The sequence below is a fragment of the Syzygium oleosum genome, unplaced genomic scaffold, assembly GCF_021117445.2.
Source record: "Syzygium oleosum isolate NSW1041296 unplaced genomic scaffold, Sole_v2.1 Sole_v2.07, whole genome shotgun sequence".
Classification (NCBI taxonomy): Eukaryota; Viridiplantae; Streptophyta; class Magnoliopsida; order Myrtales; family Myrtaceae; genus Syzygium; species Syzygium oleosum.
The window spans coordinates 7,492,180-7,517,817 of NW_026607491.1; the positions used below are offsets into that span (position 1 = coordinate 7,492,180).

Genomic DNA, 25,638 nt, shown 5'->3' on the forward strand with positions numbered 1-25,638 from the left:
TTTTGAAAAGAAAAACGTAGCAAAATATTAAGCGAAAAATTAGAAAGTTAGACAGACCCTTGCACAGCCAGCCATAAATCACGATTTCTTGGAAATGCACGGAGGGGAAAAAAGTATCTTTGAACCTTTAAGCTCATCCTTTTAAATGGAATTCTCATTGAGTCCTTAGTCCTCATGCTCGGTTGATGTCAGCCTAATGTGGGCACGAAGCAAGAAACAATGTCACTGGGAACAGTTTAAGTGGTGTCAGCCGATGGTTAAGCGTCGAACTATGAACTTCTTTCGTTTTTAGTCGGTATTGGTAATGAGAGAATGTTCTGTTGTTCAACCAGAGGAAAGAGTAACAATCATATGAAGCAGATTCAGTCTTTTTGATGTGGATCAGTACTCGGAGGACCTAAATACTAATGTTGTGGAGATATCCCACATCACGGCAAGAATGGTCCCTTAACCAACATTCGCCCCCTTTTGTGATTCCTACCTCGATGGAAATCCCTGAGGTCGCCAGTGTTTCCGATCACTCGCTGAGTGATCGGCCGGCGCAACGGCCACTCCGTGCTGCCCCACCTAGAGCAAGGCAGGTTCTCATTTAAATAGTGATCAGAGTGTATATAGCTGGAATAATCCCCTCATCAGTCTCAAAGAGATGCATCCATTTCCTTTCTTAAGGAAATCTGAGATTACACTAGTCAGAGTCTGCAAAATGCATGCAGTCTGGATTTTGTAGCATGGTGGGATGGGCCAATTCAGGAGCAAAGTCAAACCTGCAGAGGCATTGGAAGCTCTGCGTGCAGAGACCATGGCGATCCCCGACGCATATGTTACAGGTCACGGAAATATTAACACCTTACTGCAGACCGACTCCAACCAGAGCCATGCAGAGCAGCTAGAGCACAAGCATACATTAGAAACATCCTAGCAGTTTTACCAAGTCACATCCAGGTCAGGACATATAAACACATTATACAGACCAATCCTTCCGTCAATATAAGTTAGATATTTGGCATTATCCACAGGGAAAAACCCACGGAAGCCCCATGGAAGAAGACGGACTACTATATTCCTACCACATACAGCTGAAACTGCACCTTAGCTTGCCATCGGAGGCCAAAATGATGCACGATAGGCTTAGACAAAGAACATGGAGCTGCTGACGTTATCCTGCAGTTTCGGCATCTGAGGGACGGGAACGGCTCCAGCAGATGTCAGCCCACCATGGCTAGACGATGTCTCTGATGCATCCTCGCATTTGATGAAATGCCCCAGCTGGGTCGCCGCCAAGTGGGCGTAGCAAATCGGAGCGACTGCACATGCAAGAGAGATTTACTAGGTGGTGCTTAACTAGATTGAAGGACCGCTCAGAAGCTGACAAGAATATGTCCAAGAAAATTCAATTGCCACGTAATGATCTCATCATTACTCATCCTCGCACGCAGGTACGACACAGACTGACCCAAGCAGATCGCCCACTTGAGTTGACCCAAAAAATACCCAGTTAAAAAACCCGTTCTTGGACAAAATATTCTTCAGACATTCAAAAAATGAAATAAGTATGTTTACCTACAGAAATCGCAGTTGTGCTTCTCTGATATCTGCAAATGGTGACAAGGAAAGTTAGAAATTCCAGTGATTTAATTGAGAAAAGTCGATCAAGATTGAAAAGGCACTTACACATATGATAGAGCATGTACGAGTTCCTGCAAATCATCTGCTGAATAACCGACCTCGTCATATAGCACATGGTAGTGCGTAGGCCTAGTGGTTCCCTACAAAGTATCAAACAAGATATGGAAGAAAAGAAACAAAACAAGAGAAAAAATTGCCAAATTTTTTCGTTCTTGAAATGCATCTAACATTTGGAAATAAGCTGGAATGAGCAACAAAAGACGATTGCAACATTTGGAAAAATCTGCTTCAGCATAGCAATCAGGTTACTGATACTTAAACTAAAGCTTTAACTCCAACCGATCCGTCGAAAAAAACCTATTAGTTGTTGGTTCTTAAATCTTTTATGAAGTCACATACAGCCATAGAGCAAGTTGTCTACCAATTTCAGTCATAACCAGACATTGGCCATGAATATCTGAGAGTATTTGAAATATCATTTCATTCGAGAGAGCTGGCTATAGAACATGCATTGGCAGGTAAGGTAGGCAAACAAGAGAGGACAATTACTCCGAACTAGTGCAAAGTAAATACTATAAAACATGTCTAGTTGCAAAGTAAATGGTAGCGGACTGCATTGTTTACCTAATCAGGCACTTTTTGTGTTCAACTACATTTTATTGTGCCAGTCCCCAAACAAAATTACCACAGATGGTGCAAGGCATTGCAGCAGGAATTAAACAAGTCTGAAGTTAATGTAGGAACTTACTATCATCCCTGCATGCGCACAAAGATAGAAATCATTGTTCCGAGGATGACAGACTTTGTTGTCTATGACAGTTCCTGCAATTTAAGTATACAAATATGTGGAACAATACTCAGAACCAACGTTAAAATTCAGCAGATCCACTTAATGGAGACAAAGGTCAAGCTGTTAAGCAAAGGCTTACCAGGAGGAACATTATTTTCTGGAGATCCAGACTGGAAGAATTTTGTGTGGTGATTTTTCTGAGCAACAATCACCACAAATTTGGGGCACCACTTCTCGTCAAGGAACTTGCAGGCCTGAAGACAAAATTCCGAGCATAAACACTTTAATCTCATAAATATGTGGAACAACACTGAGAACCAGTGTTCCACTGCGATCCAGTGAAGACTGTACTGACCTCAATGATCTGATCCAATTCTACGTTTAAGACCTGCATGAACTGAGACTCGCTGACTCCATCCCTGAAATAATTATGGCCTTTAGGGATTGACTTTGCAAAAGGACAAACCACAAGCCACGTAACAGTATTAATTTGACAACTGAAGGCATTTTTTCGGCTTTGCTTACCATATCCAGCAAAAATTCATATTTCATTATGCACTATAGTCGTCAGGCAAGTGCAGAAAATCGAGTAGTGAAAAAACAATAGCTCAACTCATGCCATCCTGCTGCAAACACTCGCGAACAACTCAACTTTTAATCCAAAAGATTACCCATTAATCAATGAGATTAAAATTGATAATTTCTCATGAGAAATGTGGAAGAACTCCCAAAACATACTAGAGCACACTTATCATTTCCCTTTTATCTATGGGTGAGCAAACTTGAGTAAGTGAAAGTGAAAGTACAATCACTCATGCATCTCCCTTACGCTCCTTTTACTTAGGCCTAAGACAATGAGAAACTACTACTCATCCCTCTGGAGAGTGCAATCAATTGTACTCCTAGTCTTCTTAAAAGAGGATTAGTAATATCAATAATGCATAAATGACAGGCACACTCGAGACATCACATCATTAAAGATACAGACCTGAATATGATAATCTGGTCAGGTTTTCTTTTGCCGGAACTCACATAAAAGTCCAGTAGAAGCTCTCTGAAATTAGAAACCAAAAAAAAAGGCTTCATTTATTGGATGAAGAAAACAAATTATTGAAGCTGCACACATGGTCATAAGACATGATCTCTCACATGATTCAAAATTACGCAGAACCAGTCTCCCATATAAATATAGTTGACAACAGAAACTGACCTTATTATACCTTCATCCTCGTCATCAGACACCTTTTTAAACAGAGAGTCTATCATTTCTACTTTAGGGGATTGGGTACGGACAGTAGCTCTGTAGCGAGAAATTAATGGCCATTGGCGAGAGCTTACCACCTGCATTTGAGATGTAATTGACAGAGAACCTTATAAGCCACTAAGCCCCTGCTACTAGCTACACATTAAGTAATTACATGAGCTGAATTAGCACATCACCGCAGCAATGGACGGAATATCAGAATGCCCAGGAGAGCCATGAGACACATCCATTCCAAGGATCATTGTGGGGACCTTGGAAACCACAGGAATATTAGGAGACTGCTCCACCGTCAGCAGAGAGTTCAAGCCACCGAGCTGCAGGAAGAAAGCATGGGTATAATCATCGAGAAGAAGAGAGTTCAAGCCACCAAGACACATGTATGGTTTGATAATCATTGAGCAATTGGTTAACTTACAACACAAAAAGGATCTAAAAGAATTAATCATTAGAATTGTTCACCTTTGCATTAATCTTGAGAAGAAGATTGGTGAGGTATTGGTCATTGATCCTCATGGGACAGAGGCACTGGGTGATGATTCCATAGTCAGAAAGATTTTTCTTCTTCCATGGACCTAAAGTATCGAATGAGCACAAGGAATCTTAGATATGTAGCCAACAATTTAGCAATACAAACAAACAGATGCAATGGACTATACCATAGATTTCGCAGTTCTTTCTCTCTGGAATCAAACAAAGAAGGAAGAGTGGTGCCCCAGGTAGTTTAGCCTGTATCTCCTCAAACATTTTATCCACTCTAACAGCAGGAGGGGCTCTTCTGAATTGGGGGCTTTCCTCAAACACGTCAAAAGGTTGTTCGGTGAGCTACATGATGGCAATGGACTATCCATGAGCTTATGGGAATATGTTGCATTATAATTGACATTAGAGAAGATATAAGAAACACAACCAACAGGGCAATCAGGGGATGAGAAAGGTGTCTATCAGTCATCAAGGCAAATGTTGCAGCAGACAGGATATGAGACTCACAAGTCCTTTCATTTCAGCTAATCTAGTCAGATCTCTTATAAGCCCACGCACATCACAACGAGCAGAGAAGTTCACCACAGCCCATTTCTGTATCTTGGCTGGCTCAACAAATTTCTGCAGAAGAATGAAAAGATAGCATAAACAGACTAATTGAACGTGCTAATCGGTGGCAGATAATTCAAATAACCTTATTCTGAAAGCTCCACCGTCCATTGCGGGGAAAGAAATCCTCTCCATTGCCCACTTTCAGCTGGGAAGGAAGCCACAGAAATTTGCGTTATTCCAGATGATTGTCTAACAGTCCATTGCAAACAAACTGAAATTTTTTTATCCAGCAAACAAAATGCAAAAGGGAAATGAGCAGTGGCACCTTAGGAGCCGGTAGAATGCGGCCTTCAACTTGAGTAAAGCTATTGCTAATTGTGATGCCGCATGAAAGTAGCATAGGTTCAGAATCATAGTTGCTCCGCTTCAGAGCCTAGAGAAAACCATCAAATCTTACATAGATAAGTACAACTTAGCTAAAGCCGCTGAACAGATAAATCAGAAACAGGCGACACGTACATCTGATAAAACCCTCATCCTTTCTTGGGGCTTCTGCCTCGACTTCTCAACCAGTGAAGCTCTTTGGAAATTTGTCAAAGATTTTGTGTAACGTTGCAAGGACACCAATGAACAGAGCTAAAACACAAAATATTCTCAGATAGTTTCCCCCGGATTAGTAAATATAAGACATTTCACAATTTAGCTAAAGGGGATAATGTCAACCCTAGCGTTTATTTACCTCCAGTGGTATGTAAGTTGGACGCATTGGTTTCCCAACATTAATGCATGGAAAATCTCCAGAGTAACGCAAATCTATCTTCCTATGGTTGACAAAATAATCATAAACAGTAACTTCCACAGCGTGAACCTCCCCATCAGCATTTCCACTCCTCTGCTTCAGTGAGAATCTGTGACATGAATAGTTGCATAATTCTTTAACATGCACTATATCTCTCAGTACGTACAAGAGAAGAAAAAAGGAGAAACAGTAAAATAAGGATGCGAAAGCATACAGTTGGTCCTTGCACGGACTTTCACTTAGTCCAGTTATCTTGTACTCGGCATTTGAGGGGCTCGCCTTAATCCGAAGATTCTTGAGCGTCCGCTTGGCCTGTTGTGTTAAAGTCAGCAGAAGCAATTTTAACGATCATAGGAGAATGAATGCAGCAGACATAACCTCATAGGAAGACTATAAATCACCTTCGCCCAGTCAAGTGAGTAAGGATCCTTCACGTTCTGGTTCGCAATTAGAAAATCGACCACTGGCCCAGGTTGTATGATCATGGTAGTCGATACATCTAGAATAAATATATCGGTTACTGGTTAGTCGGCAAAAGTCAATGAATTATCGAATCATTGTTGCAAGTATCAACCTATATTAAGGGACAAGCCTCCCTGGGTAGTTCTGAAGCTCGAATGAAATCCTCTACATCCAAGAACACCACCCCCCACATCGGCAAAGTTTCTTGGATCACCATGAAAGAATGACTGGCGAACAAGAAGGCATCCCCTGCAGCAGTCAACATGATAGCATTGACTATAGAATATCCGAAAAACAAACAGGATAAAAGAGAAGGAAAGGGAAGAAACATGACTGGCTTACTGCTTAGCTGCATGCTGCCTCAGTATTATATCCAGCACCCTAACGGCTTCCTGGAAATTCTCTGATTCTTGACCCCGCAGAGCATTAGCAATCGCCTGCATGGGTATCTTCGCAGCAAAGCTAATTTCTACTTTAAAAGTTTTTGACTGATAAGGTCGCCGCATTCTCTTCCGATCGCTGTGATTTGGACTTCCATGAGCATCGGGACTAGCATTTCCATTATTCCTACACAAATCACGCCTAATGAGGATCAAAATAATTCAATCCACGGGTGGGGGAGCATCATTAGAATGCAAGAATGTTTACCTGCTTGATGATACATCCTCAAGAACGACTGTGAATTCAAGTTTGTTGCATGGAAGAGGCCCAATGGTAAACAAACTCTTCTCTCCATCATATGCAAAGTCCTTTCCAGATAATTCACTGCTATAAGTCTCCTGCACTCTGTCCATCACTCGTCGTCCAACGCCCTTTGCATCCACAGGGCGACCATCTTCATAAGACACGGCTACCTGAGTTACAGATTCAAAAGATTAATGCAACGTCAAAACCAATATCGACATTGCCATCAGTTAGTCACAAACAAGGTATTAAATTAAGAGTACAAAAGTAAAACATTGTACGTACAGAATAATGGAAGAACTGGCCATCAACATTTGTAACATTGACTTTGAAGTGATTTGTCAGAAGGGCTATCTTTTGGCCTTTGGAACCAAGCCCTCGCCTGGCTATTGGAACCCGTGCAGCCTTTTTCTTCAGTGGTGCAGGAGCATTTACTTCCTCCACTTGACCGGGAACGTCATTCGACGGGACATCAGATGAGGGAGGTTGCACACCGTTGTGCGCCCCATTTCCCTCGGGACCAGAGGGTTCCATGCTAGATCCTATGTGGAAAGAAAAGGCACAGTGATATTAACTCTGCAGATTGGAGATTCTAGGATAAGAGATGCCTTACCAAAACAAGCTGGACATGATTAATGTGCAAAGCCTAATTGAAGTTAATGAAGAGTTACTTCCCGCCCTTTTCCATTAGTACCCCACATTCAATATTTCATAATTTACCAGAATAGGCATGTATAAAAAACCAACTTCCTCAATTACATATAGTTGAAGTAACTTCCTCAACAGCATGTCTAATTGTATTCAACTGCCTCAATCACGTTGCTCAACGTTCTCAAGCACAGCCACATGGATGTCCAAGGTTTACAAACTTAAAGAAGAGTCGCATCAGCGGTTCAACTGAAACCAAACTCAAAGGCAGCTACGGCGTAATGCGAATCATAGTCATACAAAAGCTTACCACTGTAAGCCCATCAACATGTACCAAATTAGCATCTGGCAAGTTACATAACTTAGCAGGAACTTCGACCACGAAGTAAGAAAAATGACAAAACCCACTTACCAACGATCTACTCCGACAAAATATACATGGGACAGAGTCAAACGCTGCATCGGTCCATTGAAGCCACACGCAAGTAAGAGATAAACCACATTATAGAAACTATTACCTCACCAAACGAGAAGCTGCAGCCGAAAGTCGAATCTTGGCAGAATCCTACAACAACGAAAGACAGAACAGAGAAAATAAGCAACCCTACCTTAGAAACTCGGCATCCCCGGTACTTAAGCCCAGTTCAGGTACACATGCAGCGAACAACATTCCACGAAATCGCGCTTTAAAACGCTAAAAGACGAAAGAAAGCCACACGAAGAGAACGAACGCGAAAAAAAAAGAACAATCTTGAACAACAGAAACGATACAGCTCTCCCGTCTTCGCATGTCAGCAGAGAGCGAAACCACAGACCATCAGCGAACTGACAAAGACCAAAATGAGCTCGAAAGGAACCCAAAGGAACGGCCAAAAAGGGGGGGGCAAAGAAAACCGATCGAAAGAGCCAACCAGAGGAGCACAAGAGAGCTCCGACCCAGAGCGAAACTAGAGCAGCATTTCGAAAAACCCAGAAAGTCAAAATGGCCCAGAAGAAAGCAGACAGGGAAAAAATCGAGCGCAGCGCGACAAAAAAACAAAAACAACCCCCCCCCTCCCTTCCACGACCACCAGCAAGACAGCATTGCGCAGGAGCCAAAGACACGAGGCGACGACCGACGGGTCGGTGCCTCGCGGCATTACCTCGGCAGAGCCGAAGGAGAAAGCCAAAAGAAAACCCTCGGACACCGGAAACAAACAGTGAAGAAAAAGAAAGAAGGAAGAAAGAAAGGAGGAGTAGGAGAAGTAAGAAGCTGTCGCTCACTTGCCTCGTTTCTCTCCCCTCCCCCCACCCCCCCGGTCTCTTTCTCTCTCTCCCCTCTCGCCCCTTTTTTTACCTCGTTCGAGCTTGACGACGGACGGGCTTACGGTATTGGGGCGACTTGGCCACGGGGGACCCGGTCCCCCCGGAGCCCCGATCCTCTGCGGCCGCTCCGCACCAGGATGAGGCCCCCCTTGGGAGTTTGGTGCGGATCGTGCGGTCGAGGCCGTGGACGCGTGGGAGGATGCTGCCCACGGGGGTGGCCCTGCACCTCCCGGTGCTGGATTTTTTCCACAGTGGATAGAGCCAGCAGAGGTAGACAGACGAGAGGGGGTACTACACAGTACCCAAAGTGAGCTAAGCTATAATAAGCTCGATGGGTCAGGCGATGTCCCCCGGGCGTGGGGGGCGAGAGCGCTACGTTTGAATTAATATGCCTTACAATCGATTTTTTTATAAAAAAAATATCGGCATAATGAATGGGACGAGGTGTTTAATAAATTATTCGGCTACGAAATAATAATGTTATGTGCGATATAATTACGTAAGTACTTCAATTATGATACATCGTATTATTATATCGGATTATTTTTCATTTCCCTCCAAAGATATTATTAGCTTGCGTCGCATAAACCCTTAAGGAATCGCGCTCCACTTATAAAAATCGCTCTCTACCTACATCTAATTCTCGGAATTTTCATTGGTTGAAACGAGCGTGAATTGATTGTTTTTAGGAAAAAGACCACAAAAAACTCCAAATTTTGCCATCTGTGACACATTTATCCTGAACTTTTTTTTTGTGACACCAAAAACCCCAAACTATGTTATTTGTGACACATTTACCCCAATGTACTTTAGTCCATAGGCATTTTCCTCTTTTTTGTTTTTCCTTTTTTTTTCCTTTCCGGCAAGGGTGGCCCTCGCCGGCGTCGGGCGAGGGTCGCCCTCGCCTGAGTCGAGCGAGGGCCGCCCTCGCTCACCCAGGCGAGGGCAGCCCTCGCCGGATCTGGCAAGGGCCACCCTCGCCTGAGTCGGGCGAGAGTCGCCTCGCCTGGGCGAGCGAGGGCGGCCCTCGCCCGACACCGGCGAGAGTGGCCCTCGCCGGAAAGGAAATAAAAAAGAAAAAGCAAAAAAGACGAAAATGCCCATGGACTAAAGTACATCGGGGTAAATGTGTCACAAATAGCATAATTTGGGGTTTTTTGTGTCACAAAAAAAAGTTCAGGGTAAGTATATCACAGGTGGCGTAATTTGGGGTTTTTTGTGATCTTTTCCCTTGTTTTTATGACCGTTTTATTATAGTGTTATTTGTTTCAGGGGAAAACTTGTTTTCTCATTGGAATTCATCGTTTCTGACTTTAAGTGTGCATATATTTTATTTTACCGAAAATTCTTTTCCATCGAATGTAGGCAAAGGACGAAGGTCGACGAGTGCCGCGAGCCACATCGCGGAGGTGGCGGATGGTGACCTTGACCTCACCGTCGCACAAGAGGGAGCGAGCGACTATCCGGGGGAGTGCGAGAGCTCGTGTGAAGTGACGATTCAGCTTTCGGAGGGCTTTGAGGAAGAGGAGGATGAGGAGCAGGCACAAACGTGGATGGCTTCGGGTCAAAGTGTGGATGATTTGAGCAAGAGCTCTAGGATTTTCTACAAGCGGATTGGGATTTTAGATAGAGGAGAGACGGATTGTTCCGGTGGCGACGAGGCGATGGTTATCTCACGGGTGGTTACGGCGGCGAATGAGGAGGAAGAGGCTAGGTCATGGGTTGGCTGGGATTGCGGTTGTAAATTTCAATTTCTTTAAACTAACATTTTTCATATCTGTTTTTGGAAGGCAAAAAAAAAAAGCAAGTCGCTCGCTTCTATAAACTATTTTCGGTTGACTAGTCATTTTCAGTGAACCAAACCGGTAAAAGTTTGAAAAACTAATTTCCGAAAACACCTTCACTCAAACAAACACACCTTAAAAAATCAAAAATTATTTCCAAAATAACTATGATGCTTAAACCAGAAACTCTACGCTTGAGCATGGAAAGGCCAATCCTGGTTCCCGGATCCTTGGAGTCAAGGTTGTGCCTGACAACCCGATGCCTTGGCAATTGGGCCCGAGTCCACAAAGGCCGAGCGCGAGATCCCAATACCCAAGCTCAAATCCCAACACCTAGGCCCAGGTCCAGAAAGGTCGTGCCCACATCCCTGACTCCCGCTCTAGTCCTTGTCACTCTACCTAGAGTTCACAAAGGCTCTGCGCTTGGGATCGAGTATTTAGTGTTCGAGCTAAGGTCCTTCAAGGTCAAGGATCGGGAACTTGGTGCCCATGCCCGGTTCCACTAAGCCTGGACCTAGGACTTCAGTGCCCATGCTTGAATCCATAGAAGCTGGGCCCGGTACCTTGGGGCTCACGCCTCAGTCCATCAAGGCTGGGCTTAGGAACCAGGTGCTCGAGTCGAGTCGAGTCCATCAAGGTCAGATCGAGGACTTTTGTAGCTGTACCCGATTCCCCAACTGCCTATGCCCAAATTATTAATGTGCATACCTGGTTCCATACCAAGCAACGAAAACTATTTTTCAATTCATTTTCAGGCTCAGCCAAATATCGGAAAATATCATCATTTATCCAGAAAAATGACTCCCCAGAAATATTTTCCAAAAAATGCCACATCTTTCGCGAAACAAACGCACGGCTAAGAATCCTCAACTCTATAGTGCCTTAGCACTACTGCCTGACAACCCGATGCCTTGGCAATTGGGCTCGAGTCCACAAAGGCCGAGCGCGAGATCCCGATACCCAAGCTCGAATCCCAACACCTAGGCCCAGGTCTAGAAAGGTCGTGTCCGAATCCCTAACGCCCACTCTGGTCCTTGTCACTCTACCTGGAGTCCACAAAGGCCATGTCTGAGTCCTTGACACTTGGGCTCGAGTATTTGGTGTTCGAGCTAAGGTCCTTCAAGGTCAAGGCTCAAGAACCTAGTGCTCGTGCCCGGTTCCACCGAGCGGGGGCCTAGGACTTTAGTGCCCGTGCTTGAATCCATAGAAGCTGGGCCCGGTACCCTGAAGCTCACGCCTCAGTCCATCAAGGCCGGGCTTAGGACCCAGGTGCTCGGGTCAAGGTCCATCAAGGCCGGATCGGGGACTCCGGTGCCCGTACCCAGTTTCCCAGCTGCCTATGCCCAAATTATTAGTGCGCATACCCAGTTTTATACCAAACGATAGAAAATATTTTTCAATTCATTTTCAGGTCTCAGCCAAACATCGGAAAATATCATCATTTATCCAGAAAATGACTCCCCGGAAAATATTTTCCAAAAAATGTCACATCTTCTGCGAAACAAACGGACGGTTCAGAATCCTCAACTCTATAGTGCCTTAGCGCTACTTCTAAGTTCATTCTCTTATCCCATCTTATCATGTAAAAATGTAACAGAGATTGATTTGGTTTATGTATTGACCGGGCCAAAATGATCTTCTTTTCATAAATAAAACACAAGATCATGCAAGCAAGATCGCAGCCTCAACTAGCAAGCCCCATACCCATAGAATAAATAGGCCTCGACATAATGCGCCACGAACCCTTCCGGTTGCTTTGAGAGGAATAAAGCCCAAGGCTCGTTACCAACCAGCCCATGCAAAATATCCGGCCAATGACATGCAAGAAGTACGTGTACTTTTTTCGTTATTTTTCTAAAACTTGAAAATCGATTTCTCTTTTTTTTGTCATTTACACGTCATTGGAGAATTATATTTACTAATAAAAAGTCCAAGAACGTAACCATACATTTACATCATCTAAGTCGTGATCACGGATTGTCAACAATTATACTTTAGGAGCAACGAGAACCGTGCGTGACGTGTTTTTCACCTATTATTTCATAGCACGAGTTCACCCGTTAACAAAATATATATACTCATTCCTGACTTTTCGTATCGAAGTCTAAACCAACTTATATTCTCCGATTTAATAAAATAAAAAAAATGTGATCCCACCATGGTGGACAACGTTTAGTGGATTATGCTCGACTCCAAACTTCGAATTAAATGGAGTTTTTTAATTAGTAGGTAGTGGAATTTCCAAAAGGATAAAAGCCCACCCAAAAAAGGTTAGTAGGTAGTGGAGCTGGTTTGATTCCTCTAACCCACGCCCGTCACTCGTTCATTCTCGCACCTATCTTTTGAAGATGTAAAAAGCATACTAAGCGCACACCGTTGAATATATCGATCGGCGATGATTTGTTAAGGTATCAATAGGGGTGAGTAGTTTTACGGTCGGTCCAAGTTCCACATGAAACTCAGAACTGGTTCCCAAAATTTTTGAACCTGGAAATTACCCTATATATATATTGGAATGGTTCAAAGGTCTATCCAGGTTCAATTGTATTCTTAATTGAACAAATTAAGGGAATCATCATCTCCAATGACCACTACTTGTTGTTAAAATCAACTGACCATAACTCATATATCTAGACGCATGAAGAATACGAAACATTAACAAAGTAAAAGTCATAGTCATGGATATCGCCGGAAATAGAAGCTCAGATTAATGGTTCTATATCACATACTCATCATCGGATGCCATGGAATATCGCACGACTGTGCAAATATAAATAACAAGAAAACACACAAAGACTCGTTCCAAACAAAACCGATTCCCCAATTTTTTGAACCTGAAACCTACCGTGCGTAACCCGGAACCTGAAACCAATTCGGTTCTTCAGTTCCCGGTTTTACCCCGGAACCATACTTGGCCCTAAATACCGGGGGAGCTTGATTTCTCGGCTGGCTTAAGATGGCCGGACCGATGGAGCGGGATCTTCGAACGCCGGCGAGATCGCGAGGGACGAGGTCGAGGGGCGAAAATGCCTTCAATTTCGGGCTAGGTTCGGTCTTTGTTGTAGAGAGAGAGAGAGAGAGAGAGAGAGGGATTGGCCAAGCAACTAAGCAGGAGCATTTGACACGGCATGGACTAGGAACAGTAGGAGTAGAAGGAAGAAAGGTTGGATCGATCGATCGGCCAATGAGAGGTCAGTGTCAAAGGAAGGGGGCTCCTCGGTCAACAATGCGCGTGCCACGACTCGAAGGGGGGGGTGCGATGACTTTGAAAGGGGGGGTAATAATTCATTCGAGACTCGGGACCCAAAAAAAGGGCATATATCTCTTGATTGGAAAATTTTAAAATGGAATTATTTCGTGATTGAAAAGATCCCATTGGAAATTCTTATTTTATTTTATACAGGCATGAATGAAAAAAAAAAAATAGAAAAGCTTTTACGTTAGCACACGAATGAAATTGCAATTCTTATCGGCTTAAAATACGCTTCGCATGTCACGTGATTTATAAGTATGCTCGTGCAAAAATTCCCTTCCGCTCCTACGAAGCTGGTTACGATTGAAAGTAGTGGTTATCGAGTGGGATTAAATAGACGCCTTCTGCAACTTCCAAGGTGGGGGCGACTTTTTTCTTTTTCCGCGAAAATGCGTAATTACTGCCCTGTGCAATGAGCCGGTTCGACGAGGTCGGTGAATGATCATCGATGTCAGAGCGCTCGAATAAAATTCGACCAGGCGAGTTGCACATCGGGAATAGAACGAGGGTGTCATTGGAAATACACGGGCAAATCGTGGGAACGGGGGGCGCCTAGTTTATTATCGGAACTCCATCGTCAACTTATTCACATGAGAACCCAACAAAGGACGTGTCCATCTTATGGAGAAACGCTTGCTCATACACAAAAGCACGGAGTTGCGCGATGTAAATGAACCGCGTCTCGAGCATCGCTGAAAATCGAGCTTCTCTTTTACCGAGCATGCTTAATGAGTGGCACGAGATAGATAGATCCGATCCCCACATTCATTTCTAAGCCGGAAACGAAACGAACAAAAGCAGTAAACACAAAAATTACACCCCCCTTGGTCCCAAAAATAAGATAATGATTTTCCCCAAGAGAATTTCGGAAATGAAATGAACAAAAGAGATAAAAAAAAAAAAACAAAAATTTACACTCCCCAAGGAATCTATGTCCGTCCTTTTTGTTGGAACCGGCCAACAACTACACAAAAACTACTCCTCACAATAATAAACAAAAGGCGAAAAGAAAAAAAAAACCAGAAAAAAAAAACAAAAACCTGCGAATTTTTTTTCACGAAAAATAAATAAAAAAAAGGAGAAAAAAAAAGCGCCATGATTCCCTCTGTAATTCCCAAAGCCGATCTTCCTCCCCACTTTCCTCTCTCTCTCTCTCTTTCTCTCCCTCTCCCTCTTCTGCACGCAAGAAGAGAAACTCTGCAGTCTTCTTCTTCTTCCCCTTCGTCTTCCCCCAACACCGGCGAACCCACCGCGGAGCGAAACCCTAATTCGAATCCCCGAACCGGCGCGCGCCTCCCCGTATTCGGAGCCGAGCCGAGCCGAGCCGAGCTCGAGGTTTGGGAGCGCTTTGATTTGGGCGCGAGGGCGGGAGCGGCATGGAGATGCGGGCCGGGCTGCGGAGCTGGAGCTGGAGCTGGAGCTTCGTCGTCGTCTGCGCGTCGTGGCTAACCCTAGCGACGCTCCGGCTGGCGGGCGCCAACTCCGAGGGGGACGCGCTGTACACCTTCCGGCGGAGCCTGTCGGATCCGGACAACGTGCTCCAGAGCTGGGATCCGACCCTGGTCAACCCCTGCACCTGGTTCCACATCACCTGCAATCAGGACAACCGCGTCACTCGAGTGTACGCTCCCTTCCCTCTCCCTCTCTCTCTCTCTCTCTCTCTCGCTGTCTGAACTGTCTCGTCTGTCTGCCCGAATGGCTCGCGTGGGGATTACTAGCTCTGTAAGACTAGCCCTGTCTTGGGTCGAGCTCGATTGGCCGTGCCGCCGCGTGATGAATGGTCTCCGTGTTTCTTTCTGATCAATCGGGGTTGACCTTCGGTTGACTCTTGATTGAAGTCTGTGGTTTCGATTTCTGGATCATGTTGTTTGTTTTTTTGGTGGGTAAAAAATCATGTTGCTCCAGCATTAGATGAAGTGGGTAAGTTGGTTTTTTGTTTTTTCGTTCTTAGTACTTAGTAGAGAGGAACCGAGTCTTTGAAGCCTTGATGTAAATTGGGAGATAAATTACATCACTTTGGAAAGCTTCAGCTTCCTTTTTGGAGAGGCAAGTTTGCATGATCCTGTTGGATTTCTTGCTATTTATCAGCCTCATGAGAAGGATTCTTTTCGTGGCGCGTTCTTGTTGAGCACAAACCAGTTAAAGATTTGACTCTAGATTTTCATCCATTCCCAAAGAAGATTTTGCTGGACTCTCTATTTGTGAGGTCTACTCCCGTTGCCCTTTTATGATGTATCTACTCAAGATGAAAACTAAATAAAATCGACTCAGTAAAGGTATTGCGGATTGGTTTATGTAATGCTCGGATTGAGGGTTGATGGTGGCTCTTATACTGTGCACTTGCTTAAGCGTCCTCGGATAAATTGATTTGTTTCTAAGTTGGGTGATAGTTCTCTCTATTTAATTCTTATTTTGAAACAGTTGCTTCATGATGACTTTGTGTACTGTGCTTCCACTTTTCTATGATTACTTCTGATGATATTTAATGATATTTCTGCAGGGATTTAGGAAACTCTAATCTATCTGGACATCTGGTACCTGAACTCGGGAAGCTCGAGCATCTTCAGTATCTGTATGTTATCTTGGAATTTCTAATTATCGTATATTACTTAGGCTGCGCATGGCAACTTGCCAAATAATGTTTGATTCTGATCTTTTGTTCCCAGAATCAGTTTGGGAATAGAAATCCGTTTGTTTAATATCCTAATTCAATTAATCCTAATTGATTTGGGGATTTGCTCAGTTAATCCTAATTCATATCCATACTTTTCTTGGTACAGCTTAACGTCACAGCATATTCTTGATTCAATTAATTTATTGAGCATTCTTTCTTTTGTTTGCAGTGAGCTTTACAAGAACAACATTCAAGGAACTATTCCAACCGAGCTTGGTAACTTGAAGAGTCTCGTTAGCTTGGACTTGTATAACAACAATATCACTGGGAACATCCCTCCCTCACTGGGGAAGTTGAAATCTCTTGTTTTCCTGTAAGTTAATTTATATTTTCGGCATAATTGCACAGATCAATTTGATATAAATTGAGGGTGCATAATATGTTGAGCCATATGCGGGCATGTGTCATGTCTTGTAAGTCTTTAGCACACACACATCCCTTTAGATGTTAAGAGCCTTGCTGCTCACCTTTCTCACTGTTTGTTTATTTGTTTATTTCCCAGGAGGCTAAATGATAATAAGTTGACTGGGCCAATCCCAAGGGAACTTGTTGGCATTTCAAGTCTAAAAGTCGTGTATGTTCTCATGGTTTTGGCACTGTTGTTACAGTAATTTTATTAATCCTGCAAAATCATTGACTAATTGCAAGAGTTTCTAATAATATTTCAGGGATGTATCAAACAACAACCTTTGCGGAACTATTCCTACTACGGGACCATTTGAACACATTCCGCTGAACAAGTAATCATCCCATGCTCTTCTCCTCTTTATTATTTCTCAGTTCTTTTAGTTTTAAGCAATTTGCTATGAGCTTGACCCACGGGCCTCAATCCTTTCTCTGTTATTCTGAATGTGTACCACACTTTCTTCTGATTCATTTTCCATATAACATTAAATGCATCTGTTGTGCAATAACTCTCATCTTTTATCTCCCTGTTTCTCACTTTCTTCTGGCACTCTGTCTATTCTCTTTTGGTGCTTACATTACCAAGGACTACAATATGAAAAATGGTGGCATCATTAAGGCTTGATCATTTTAGGTAGAAGGTAGGCGGCTAATGACGATAAAAATTAACCTTTCCTCCCTCTATGAGGAATCGAATGCACTATTGACTTGATATTTCACTAAAACCAGACATTAAGAACCACGGCAGGTAGTCTCCATTGGTCGGTGCCTTCAATTGGTTCATTGGGCTCCTTTTCTTCATTAGTAGAAATTCATGTGTATTTGCTGCATCTTTGATTTGCTGAATCTTTGAAATAGAAGGAATGTGCTTACCAAGTAAGTTGTGGGGAAGTATGTGCCTTTACCAAATTACCGTGGCCACAGGAATAGTGTATTAGGTGATAGTAAATATATGAAGCAGAGGGTGATTTGTAGTATGTCCGGAGAACATTAAAGATCTTTGATTTCATCTTTTATTTGCCTTTGGATGTCCTTTTTGTTCTCTAGTCAGCATGCTTGTTTCTATGTTTCTTACATAGTCGATTGAGATGTCTGAGGTAATGGTGCTGAATGTTTGGGAAGTTGTCAAAGGGTTTCAGGGGAATCAGAGAACTTGACACTTATAACATATCAATGGACTCCTTTGTATGTGAACAAAGAGCTTTGGTAGGCTAGTTTCCCCGTCCAAAATCTGTATTGGGATTCCGTTGTTGATTAAGATGGTAGAGAGGTCTATTCACGATCTAATATTCGAAAGTGAGATCTTTTGGTTGGGAATTACTGGAGTCTTTTAAGCATCCACATTATGCAGTACGAAGATAGAGTCAAAATTTATTTTGGCAGCGTCCTTGCAGTGAAACTGCAGAGTGGTTGGCCTTGTTTTTGCTGATCGCTCTTTTCTAGATTTGGCCATTTTGCATTTTCTGACATGTGGGCGAAGTTACTCGTCATTAGGTTTCTGCTCTCATTTATATCTTCAGTGGAGTCTGACAGTCTTTCTTCTCTTTTGCTGTAGCTTTGAGAACAACCCACGACTAGAAGGACCCGAGTTGCTCGGGCTTGCAAGTTACGACACCAACTGTTATTAATGGGTTGCATAATGCGAAATCTCATAGTTGGTATGGTCATGCAGTCTCAAGAGTCAGAAATCTATCATCTTACAGTGTAAAAGTGGATCTGTCAATGCGATCCTCATATGAGTAATTTGTATATTGTATTATACTTGAATGCTTTAGCATTTGGAACTCTGGGTTGTTATGTTGTTTGGGAGACATTCTAAGTTATGAATCTGTATTGTCATAGTACTAGTGGAAGCTTGATAGCAAAAAATCGAAGCGGTTTTCGGTGACGTGATGGTCAGAACTGATGCTTTGACAATATCGATAGATTGACAGTCGGCGTCACCGCCAATATTGATAGTCGAAATGGGTCTATTTTGTTGCAGAAGTTTTTCGAGTTCTCGTATCAGATGGCAAAAGCAGTGTGGTGGACAATCTTATCTTCCATTTTAACGTCATACTGTTTTCTCTGTTTCTTAAATATGTTGAGGTGAGCGAACTTCTGACAATATTCATGGTCGAAAACCGACCGCATTCAATTTGATGTGAAGTATGATGAAAGTCGTCTAACAACTGGACCAACTTAATTCCAAATTTAGTAGGCAGTCTTAACATATAAGAAAGGCATGTTTCGACATGCCTAACTATCTAGATTAACTAATCCAATTTATTCGTATGTAATCTCACTATCGGGATTAAGATAAGTGCTCTGTTAAAATCACCCTTTCTCCAGGGTTTCTCCATTTGTACGAGTTCCTCATTGATAGTATTGGCATAAGTTTTACATTTACATCTTCTTAAACGCGTGAAACTGAGAGTTAGGTTCCAATATGTTCTCTCTCATACCCATAGTTTTTGCCACCCCGATCGTAATGCCACACATTGAGGATCGCCGGCAATCTGTTGTCGATTCGAGAGGTGAAGGAAGCAATCTGTTGTCGATTCGAGAGGTGAAGGAAGTGACGGAAGAAAACCAGGAACCCTAGAGCTCGAGGAAAAGGAAGAGTAGCTCGTGTGTTTGGAAAGAATTTCCCTCCTAGAGTCCTAGACAACAAGAAACTGCAGATTGTAATATTTCCTTGATCCTCCAAGAACCCTTCCTTTAGGAAGTTTTCTTTTGCTTTTGGGCGGGCCTAGGCAGGCCCAATTGCCCAAGACCAGGCCCATTGCCCATCATACAAATAGCACATAACGATCAAATAGAGTATGGTCAGGGAAACTCAAATCATATATTAGGCAGCATATCATGTCATATATACACAGATGCACACAAAAGCTATAGTTGTACAGCAAAAGAAGAACGACTATACCACAGATAATCATTAGAATGACCCACCCAAAACTGAAATTTTTACCATTTACTGAAGATCCCACTATGAAGAACACCTGCTTTCTTTTTCTTGGACTTGTGTACGAATGACTAATCATCACCTTCCATGTCTACTGGGGAGTGGTTCACCAACTACACCCACATTTCTTCTCCCTTCTTCTTCTTCCTCTCGCTCTCTCTGATCTTTGAAAAAAACTACTCCACAGCACTAAAACAGAAGTAAAACGAGAAGACTCCATAGACCCACGTTGCTTGGTCAACTTGCAGGGGTATCGAGACCCTAGTGATGATCATCAACTTCATCACCATCCTACTTCTGATCCGACCGTCTTTGCCTTTGGGATCCAAGACCAGGCACTTTGAATGGGAGGTCGGTTACATGTTCCGGTCGCCGGACTGCGTCGAGAACCTCGTGATGGGGATCAACGGCCAGTTCCCGGGCCCTACGATCCGTGCCGAGGCCGGGGACACCCTTCATGTGAAGCTCACCAACAAGCTCCACACTGAGGGTGTTGTCATTCACTGGCATGGAATTAGACAGGTTAACTGCATATGCTCTTCGCCATAACGAGCGTGTGTATGCTTATATGGTTTTGTGAATACTATTGAATGAACGATTCTCCTTCTTCTTTTTTACTCTAATTTCGGATTAATTTCTTACACATTGTTATCAGCTTGGAACTCCATGGGCGGATGGAACTGCTTCAGTCTCTCAGTGCGTCATCAATCCTGGAGATACCTTCGTTTACAGATTCAAAGTTGACAAGGTCTCACTACCTCTCTCTCTCTCTCGCGCGCTCATTGTCGTGCAATTTTATTTTTTTGGGTCGGGCATTGTCGTGCAATTCACGAGCCACATTTATAAACACCAATGACATGACACTACACCCACGTCATCTTCGATTGCACGACTTGTTTGGTATTACTAAACCGAGTTATATATATGAATAACATGGCTCCGTGTGGTTGAAATCCATTAAAATATCGAAGAGCAAGCACCTTTCGCATCACTGACCGAATTAACGACAGCTTTCCTCATCGAGTTTCTTTGCTCATCTCTCTGTAAGTAGTTGATAAAGACCGTGTATTGTAGTTGATCAAGAGAGAATTAAACATTTCTCCGAAATGGGCAAACTTGTATGCTGCATGCAAAAACAGACTACTTCCACGGACGAACTATCTGATGTGTAATGTCGAATTTATACAGAAGATTATCGTAACGATACGATATGTTACGTGCATGTTGGACGCAGGCGGGAACGTACTTCTACCATGGACACTATGGAATGCAGAGGACAGCGGGGTTATACGGGTCTCTCATAGTGGACGTCGCGGAAGGAGAGAAGGAGCCATTCGATTACGACGGCGAGTTCAGCCTCTTGCTGAGCGACTGGTGGCACCGGAGTGTGCATGAGCAGGAGGTCGGCCTCTCTTCCGTGCCGTTCCGTTGGATCGGCGAACCTCAGGTATATACATACATATATACTTCATCGTCATCGCCAAAGTCTGAGTCCGTATAATATATAATCTTTCAAAATCATCGTTTCGTTAATGAATTGCCGGAGACCGATCTCAACTTAAAAGCAATTCGCACGGGAAGCGTTAGAGAAATGGCACGTGAATAGTCGCGATTTACGGCGTTATACCGCCGATTTCCAAATATCAATCTTGCCTTTAATCATGATACTGTCGATTTTCTATACCTGTGGACATTGTTTTCTCTGTTATAGGAACAAGAACTCATGTAAATTTCCACTTTGGGTTTCTTATGCATAAGATTTTCTTCTTATGGGGTCTGGAACTCTCTGGACCGAGAAAGAAACTGAAGCGGTTTTGAGTTTCCTCTTTGACGCTGGTCAAACGAAAATTCTGTTGTATGTTGCAGACACTAACTTGGACATGTATAGTTGACTACAGCTCATAAGCTCACCTGCGAGGTTTATACCGCAAGTTCTGATATTTCTTCTCTTTTTCTTATACAAATTTTAACGCTAGAGCTTTACTCGATTCTTATGCATAGTTTGGTAGTAAATCTCCAATAATTAATAATAGAATTATATATTTTTTTGGTTAAAAAATAGATGTACAAGAAATAATAGAATTATATTTTGGTAATAAATGTAGTTATGTATATGTAGATTCTATTTCGAAATACATATGTATTATATGTTGAAAAACGATTATTTATGACGAGATTTTGAAAGAGTTTAATAAAGTAGAGATACTTATCTTATATTTGAGTCATATCTGAGAAATGATAATTGAAAAATGTTAAACAGTATCCATACGGTACTTGTCAAGCCTTCATTAATGGTGCTTTGGAAATATAAATCTTCCTATGAGGCGACTTTTCGGAAATGTTATCACTCAATTTTCAAAATGTGTCGATTTGCGCTGATTCTATTTTCAATGGTTTTAAATATCAATACTAGGACATTCCTTGATAATACAAAAAGATCAATCTTATATTGGACTCATTTTTGACAGATACATGATATTGAAAGATAATTAAAAAAATATCCATCATCACAAAAAAGAAAAAATTGGAACATGCTTCACAAATTACTTAACATAATATAATTACCTACCATAGAAGAGAAAAATAGTATATGTCTAGATGGTCCCATTATATGATTGTGTAGATTTTAATAATAAGTATAACCAACGGTTGCTGCTAGCCTGCTATGACTGATAAGTAGTGTGAATACCCATTTTGACAAAATATTTTATCATATTCCATAAGTAAGTGATTCACAAACCAACAAAATAAACAAATAAATTATATAAATTTGTATTAAATTAGTGTTAAATGAGATATTTACTAAGAGTTGAACAAAGTAGAAATATCTACTATAAAATGTTAGTCTATATTTTACAAATAAAGAGCCTACATATATAATTATATAGCATGCTAGCCCATATTTAACAAATAATAATACTAAAATATACCATAATTCGTGCTAAATAAGATGCTCATTAAGAACGATAGAAAAAAAAAAAATCTATCCTAGCACAAGAGTCTATATTTGACAAATCAGTGCTAGTTGATTAACACAAAAATTACAAGGAGCCAGATCCATCGGGCCTGTATTACTGATTAGCTCGATAGTTCAAGTAGTATTAACGGTCTCCGGGAAAATTACCAAAAAAAATTCTAAACCTATTGCGATCGTGTCAATTCAGTCATGCGCTCTCTTTGTTTCCAATTTAGTCATAAGTCTTTTATAACCATGCCAATTATAATAGGCTTAGGACTTTTTTGGTAATTTTTCCGACGGTCTATTGTTTGTGGCTAGAGGAGAAAAGCGGACAAATCTTAGTGACTTGTAAGCGGTAGTTGAAGTTAGGCTTTCTAACTCCGGGGTCGGCTACTAGGAGGGAGTCGATAGGATAGAGATTAGAAAGAGCGCTCTTTATTCCACCCAAGGCGAAGGAAAAGTCAAGAGAAGAGGTGGTATAGCTATCCCTGCAAGGAATTGACGCAAGCTATTCTTAGCATACATATATATATATATATATGAGCAAAAAAAGAAAAAGAAAGAAAGAATATTTTGGGATTATCTAGAATGATGGTCCATTAGGGAAATTCTTCTTAATTTCTTGTAGTAATTATATCTACACGATGTTCTTAAGCGTCTGCTCATGCCTCTATGCTTGCGTTTGGTGCACTTTTGTGCAGTCGCTACTGATAAACGGAAGAGGGCAATACACTTGCTCGCTCGCGTCGAGCTCCGCCGTCGCCGACGGCAACGCGACCACGGATCGAGGTGGTCGGTGTGGGTTTCTCGGGCACGAGGAGTGCGCACCTCAGATCCTCCACGTGCTTCCGAACCGGACGTACCGGCTCCGGCTCGCCAGCGCGGCTTCCCTCTCCTCTCTCAACTTTGCGGTCTCGGTTAGTCCTCGTGAACGCCTATCTATTTGCAATGTTATGGGGGCATACGGCTGTGACTTCTAACGTTAATAATTACCGTTTGGCGCACCGTATACATCGTCATTACTTTTCACCAAGATCGCATTACAAAGTGCACCAATATTGAGACAAAACAAATAAAATGCTTATGCGATATTACTGGTAAAATTTCACATTACGCGTGTCGAATTAATATGTGATTTATTTCGCTATTCTAATTAGTGCCAGATACAAATTATAATTATTGTGATATTCTAATTAAATTTAGTTATTCGTGATAATAAATGATATTCTAATTATTAGATCCATGTCGGGACATTCATCCATTTACATGCATGAAGCCTAACCAAAAGAGCGTGCGCTTCCCATTTTCGCAGAGCCACAAGCTGGTGGTGGTGGAAGCCGACGGCAACTACGTCCAGCCCTTCGCTGTCGACGACCTCGACATCTACTCCGGCGAGAGTTACTCCGTCCTCCTCGCCACCGACCAAAACCCCGCTGCCAACTACTTCATCTCGGCCGGCGTCCGGGGAAGGCGGCCCAACACCACCCAAGCCCTGACCATCCTCAATTACAAGCCGAACCCGCCCTTTAAGCCTCCTACCTTGCCGCCTCCGGTCACCCCTCGCTGGGACGACTTTGATCGCAGCAGGCGGTTCTCCCTGAAGATCCGCGCCCTCGTCGGACGCTCCCGGAAGCCGCCGAGGAAATCCAACCGCCAGATCCTCCTCCTCAACACGCAGAACACCGTCGACGGGCTGCTCAGGTGGTCGATCAACAACATCTCGCTGGCGCTCCCTGCAACCCCGTACTTGGGCTCGATCAAGTACCGACTGAAGCACGCCTTCGATGGGGCTCCGCCGCCAGAGACGTTCCCGGAGAACTACAACCTCGCGAGGCCGCCGGCGAACCCCAACTCCACCGTGGGCAGCCGAGTCTACCGGCTACAGCTCAATTCCACAGTCGACGTGGTGCTTCAAAACGCGAATGCAATGCAGGAGAACGTTAGCGAGATCCACCCGTGGCACTTGCACGGGCACGACTTCTGGGTTTTGGGGTACGGCAAGGGGCGGTTTGCGGCAGCGGAGGCGGAGAGGCATTTCAACCTGGAGGATCCGCCGTTGAGGAACACGGCTGTCGTGTACCCGTACGGGTGGACGGCGGTGAGGTTCGCGGCGGACAACCCCGGGGTGTGGGTGTTCCACTGCCACGTGGAGGCGCACCTCCACATGGGGATGGGCGTGGTGTTCGCCGAGGGCATGGACCGGGTCCGCGGGATACCGAGGGCGGCCATCGCATGCGGCTTGACGGCGAAGATGAAGACGGCCGCGAAGGAGGAGGAAGATGGGAATTGACGAGCGATTGAGGTGGTGATTCGTGTCTCGGGTTTTCTTCTCGTCTAATGGATCAAATATTAGGTATACTAAAAGGTCGTTATAACCGTCATGCTCGTTTGAAACCGTTAAATCAGTTGAGCTTATATGAAACCGTTTAATGTTCCCGTGTATTCTAACGGTGCAATGCGAATGTACCGGCCAGAATTCTCCCGCATGATCCACCGTAGTAACATGCCGCTTGATGAATGCCGCATGACCATGTTTAACATAGTTTAGCAACCATTTCAATTTCGAAAAAAAACGAGTCAGGTAAATTATTGATTGCGAAATTAAAAGCGCATGCTTTGGTGCTGGTGACAGGGTATGACTCGACATAGGTTTAAAAAGCTTGTCTAAAATGAAATAAGAGTTATTACAACGTCCATCGCCCGGATGGAGTTCGACGAATTCCACCGTCGATGGAATAAATTTGGAACTTCAATCATCAGAATATTTGAAACGGTCTCCATCGTTTTAAGCTCTAAAGAGAGTTCTAGTCATCCTAGCTATCGACATGCTCTTTTATTGTTGATATCGGCATCGGATTCTCTCCATGGAAGTGTCGGTTGTGGCCAGCTCTCATATTAATTTGAAGCTTTACTTTCATTCAAAAGGCATCGACGGAATCAACGCTCCACCATCAAATTCAGTAAAAATAATGCCATAGCGATCTCATATGCAGGGACTTTTAAGAG

General features: G+C 43.2%; 3 protein-coding genes across 3 annotated transcripts; 2 read left to right on the plus strand and 1 right to left on the minus strand.

Moving 5' to 3' along the window:
• Positions 1 to 833: 833 nt before the first annotated feature.
• On the minus strand, positions 834 to 8,528 carry LOC115678406 (protein argonaute 4-like). Its single transcript, XM_056313212.1, has 24 exons — positions 8,448 to 8,528; positions 7,824 to 7,870; positions 6,943 to 7,199; positions 6,622 to 6,827; positions 6,316 to 6,540; positions 6,086 to 6,222; positions 5,913 to 6,010; positions 5,726 to 5,823; positions 5,452 to 5,620; positions 5,232 to 5,348; positions 5,038 to 5,145; positions 4,855 to 4,917; positions 4,668 to 4,781; positions 4,337 to 4,502; positions 4,140 to 4,252; positions 3,857 to 3,994; positions 3,627 to 3,757; positions 3,405 to 3,470; positions 2,772 to 2,835; positions 2,556 to 2,670; positions 2,375 to 2,448; positions 1,672 to 1,766; positions 1,561 to 1,592; positions 834 to 1,304 (listed from the first exon to the last, which is right to left on the minus strand). The coding sequence occupies exons 3-24, from the start codon at positions 7,189 to 7,191 to the stop codon at positions 1,129 to 1,131; spliced, it is 2,754 nt and encodes a 917-aa protein (XP_056169187.1). The 5' UTR covers positions 7,192 to 7,199; positions 7,824 to 7,870; positions 8,448 to 8,528; the 3' UTR covers positions 834 to 1,128.
• Positions 8,529 to 14,827: 6,299 nt separating this feature from the next.
• Positions 14,828 to 18,712, plus strand: LOC115676080 (leucine-rich repeat protein 1). Its single transcript, XM_030598945.2, has 6 exons — positions 14,828 to 15,268; positions 16,148 to 16,219; positions 16,491 to 16,634; positions 16,824 to 16,895; positions 16,990 to 17,061; positions 18,282 to 18,712. Exons 1-6 carry the CDS (start codon positions 15,024 to 15,026, stop codon positions 18,352 to 18,354), a joined length of 678 nt encoding a protein of 225 aa, XP_030454805.1. The 5' UTR covers positions 14,828 to 15,023; the 3' UTR covers positions 18,355 to 18,712.
• A 460-nt stretch (positions 18,713 to 19,172) lies between these two features.
• LOC115676070 (L-ascorbate oxidase-like) lies at positions 19,173 to 24,955 on the plus strand. The gene is made up of 5 exons (XM_030598935.2): positions 19,173 to 20,195; positions 20,329 to 20,421; positions 20,908 to 21,120; positions 23,334 to 23,549; positions 23,945 to 24,955. Exons 1-5 carry the CDS (start codon positions 19,941 to 19,943, stop codon positions 24,920 to 24,922), a joined length of 1,755 nt encoding a protein of 584 aa, XP_030454795.1. The 5' UTR covers positions 19,173 to 19,940; the 3' UTR covers positions 24,923 to 24,955.
• The last annotated feature ends 683 nt before the right edge of the window (positions 24,956 to 25,638 follow it).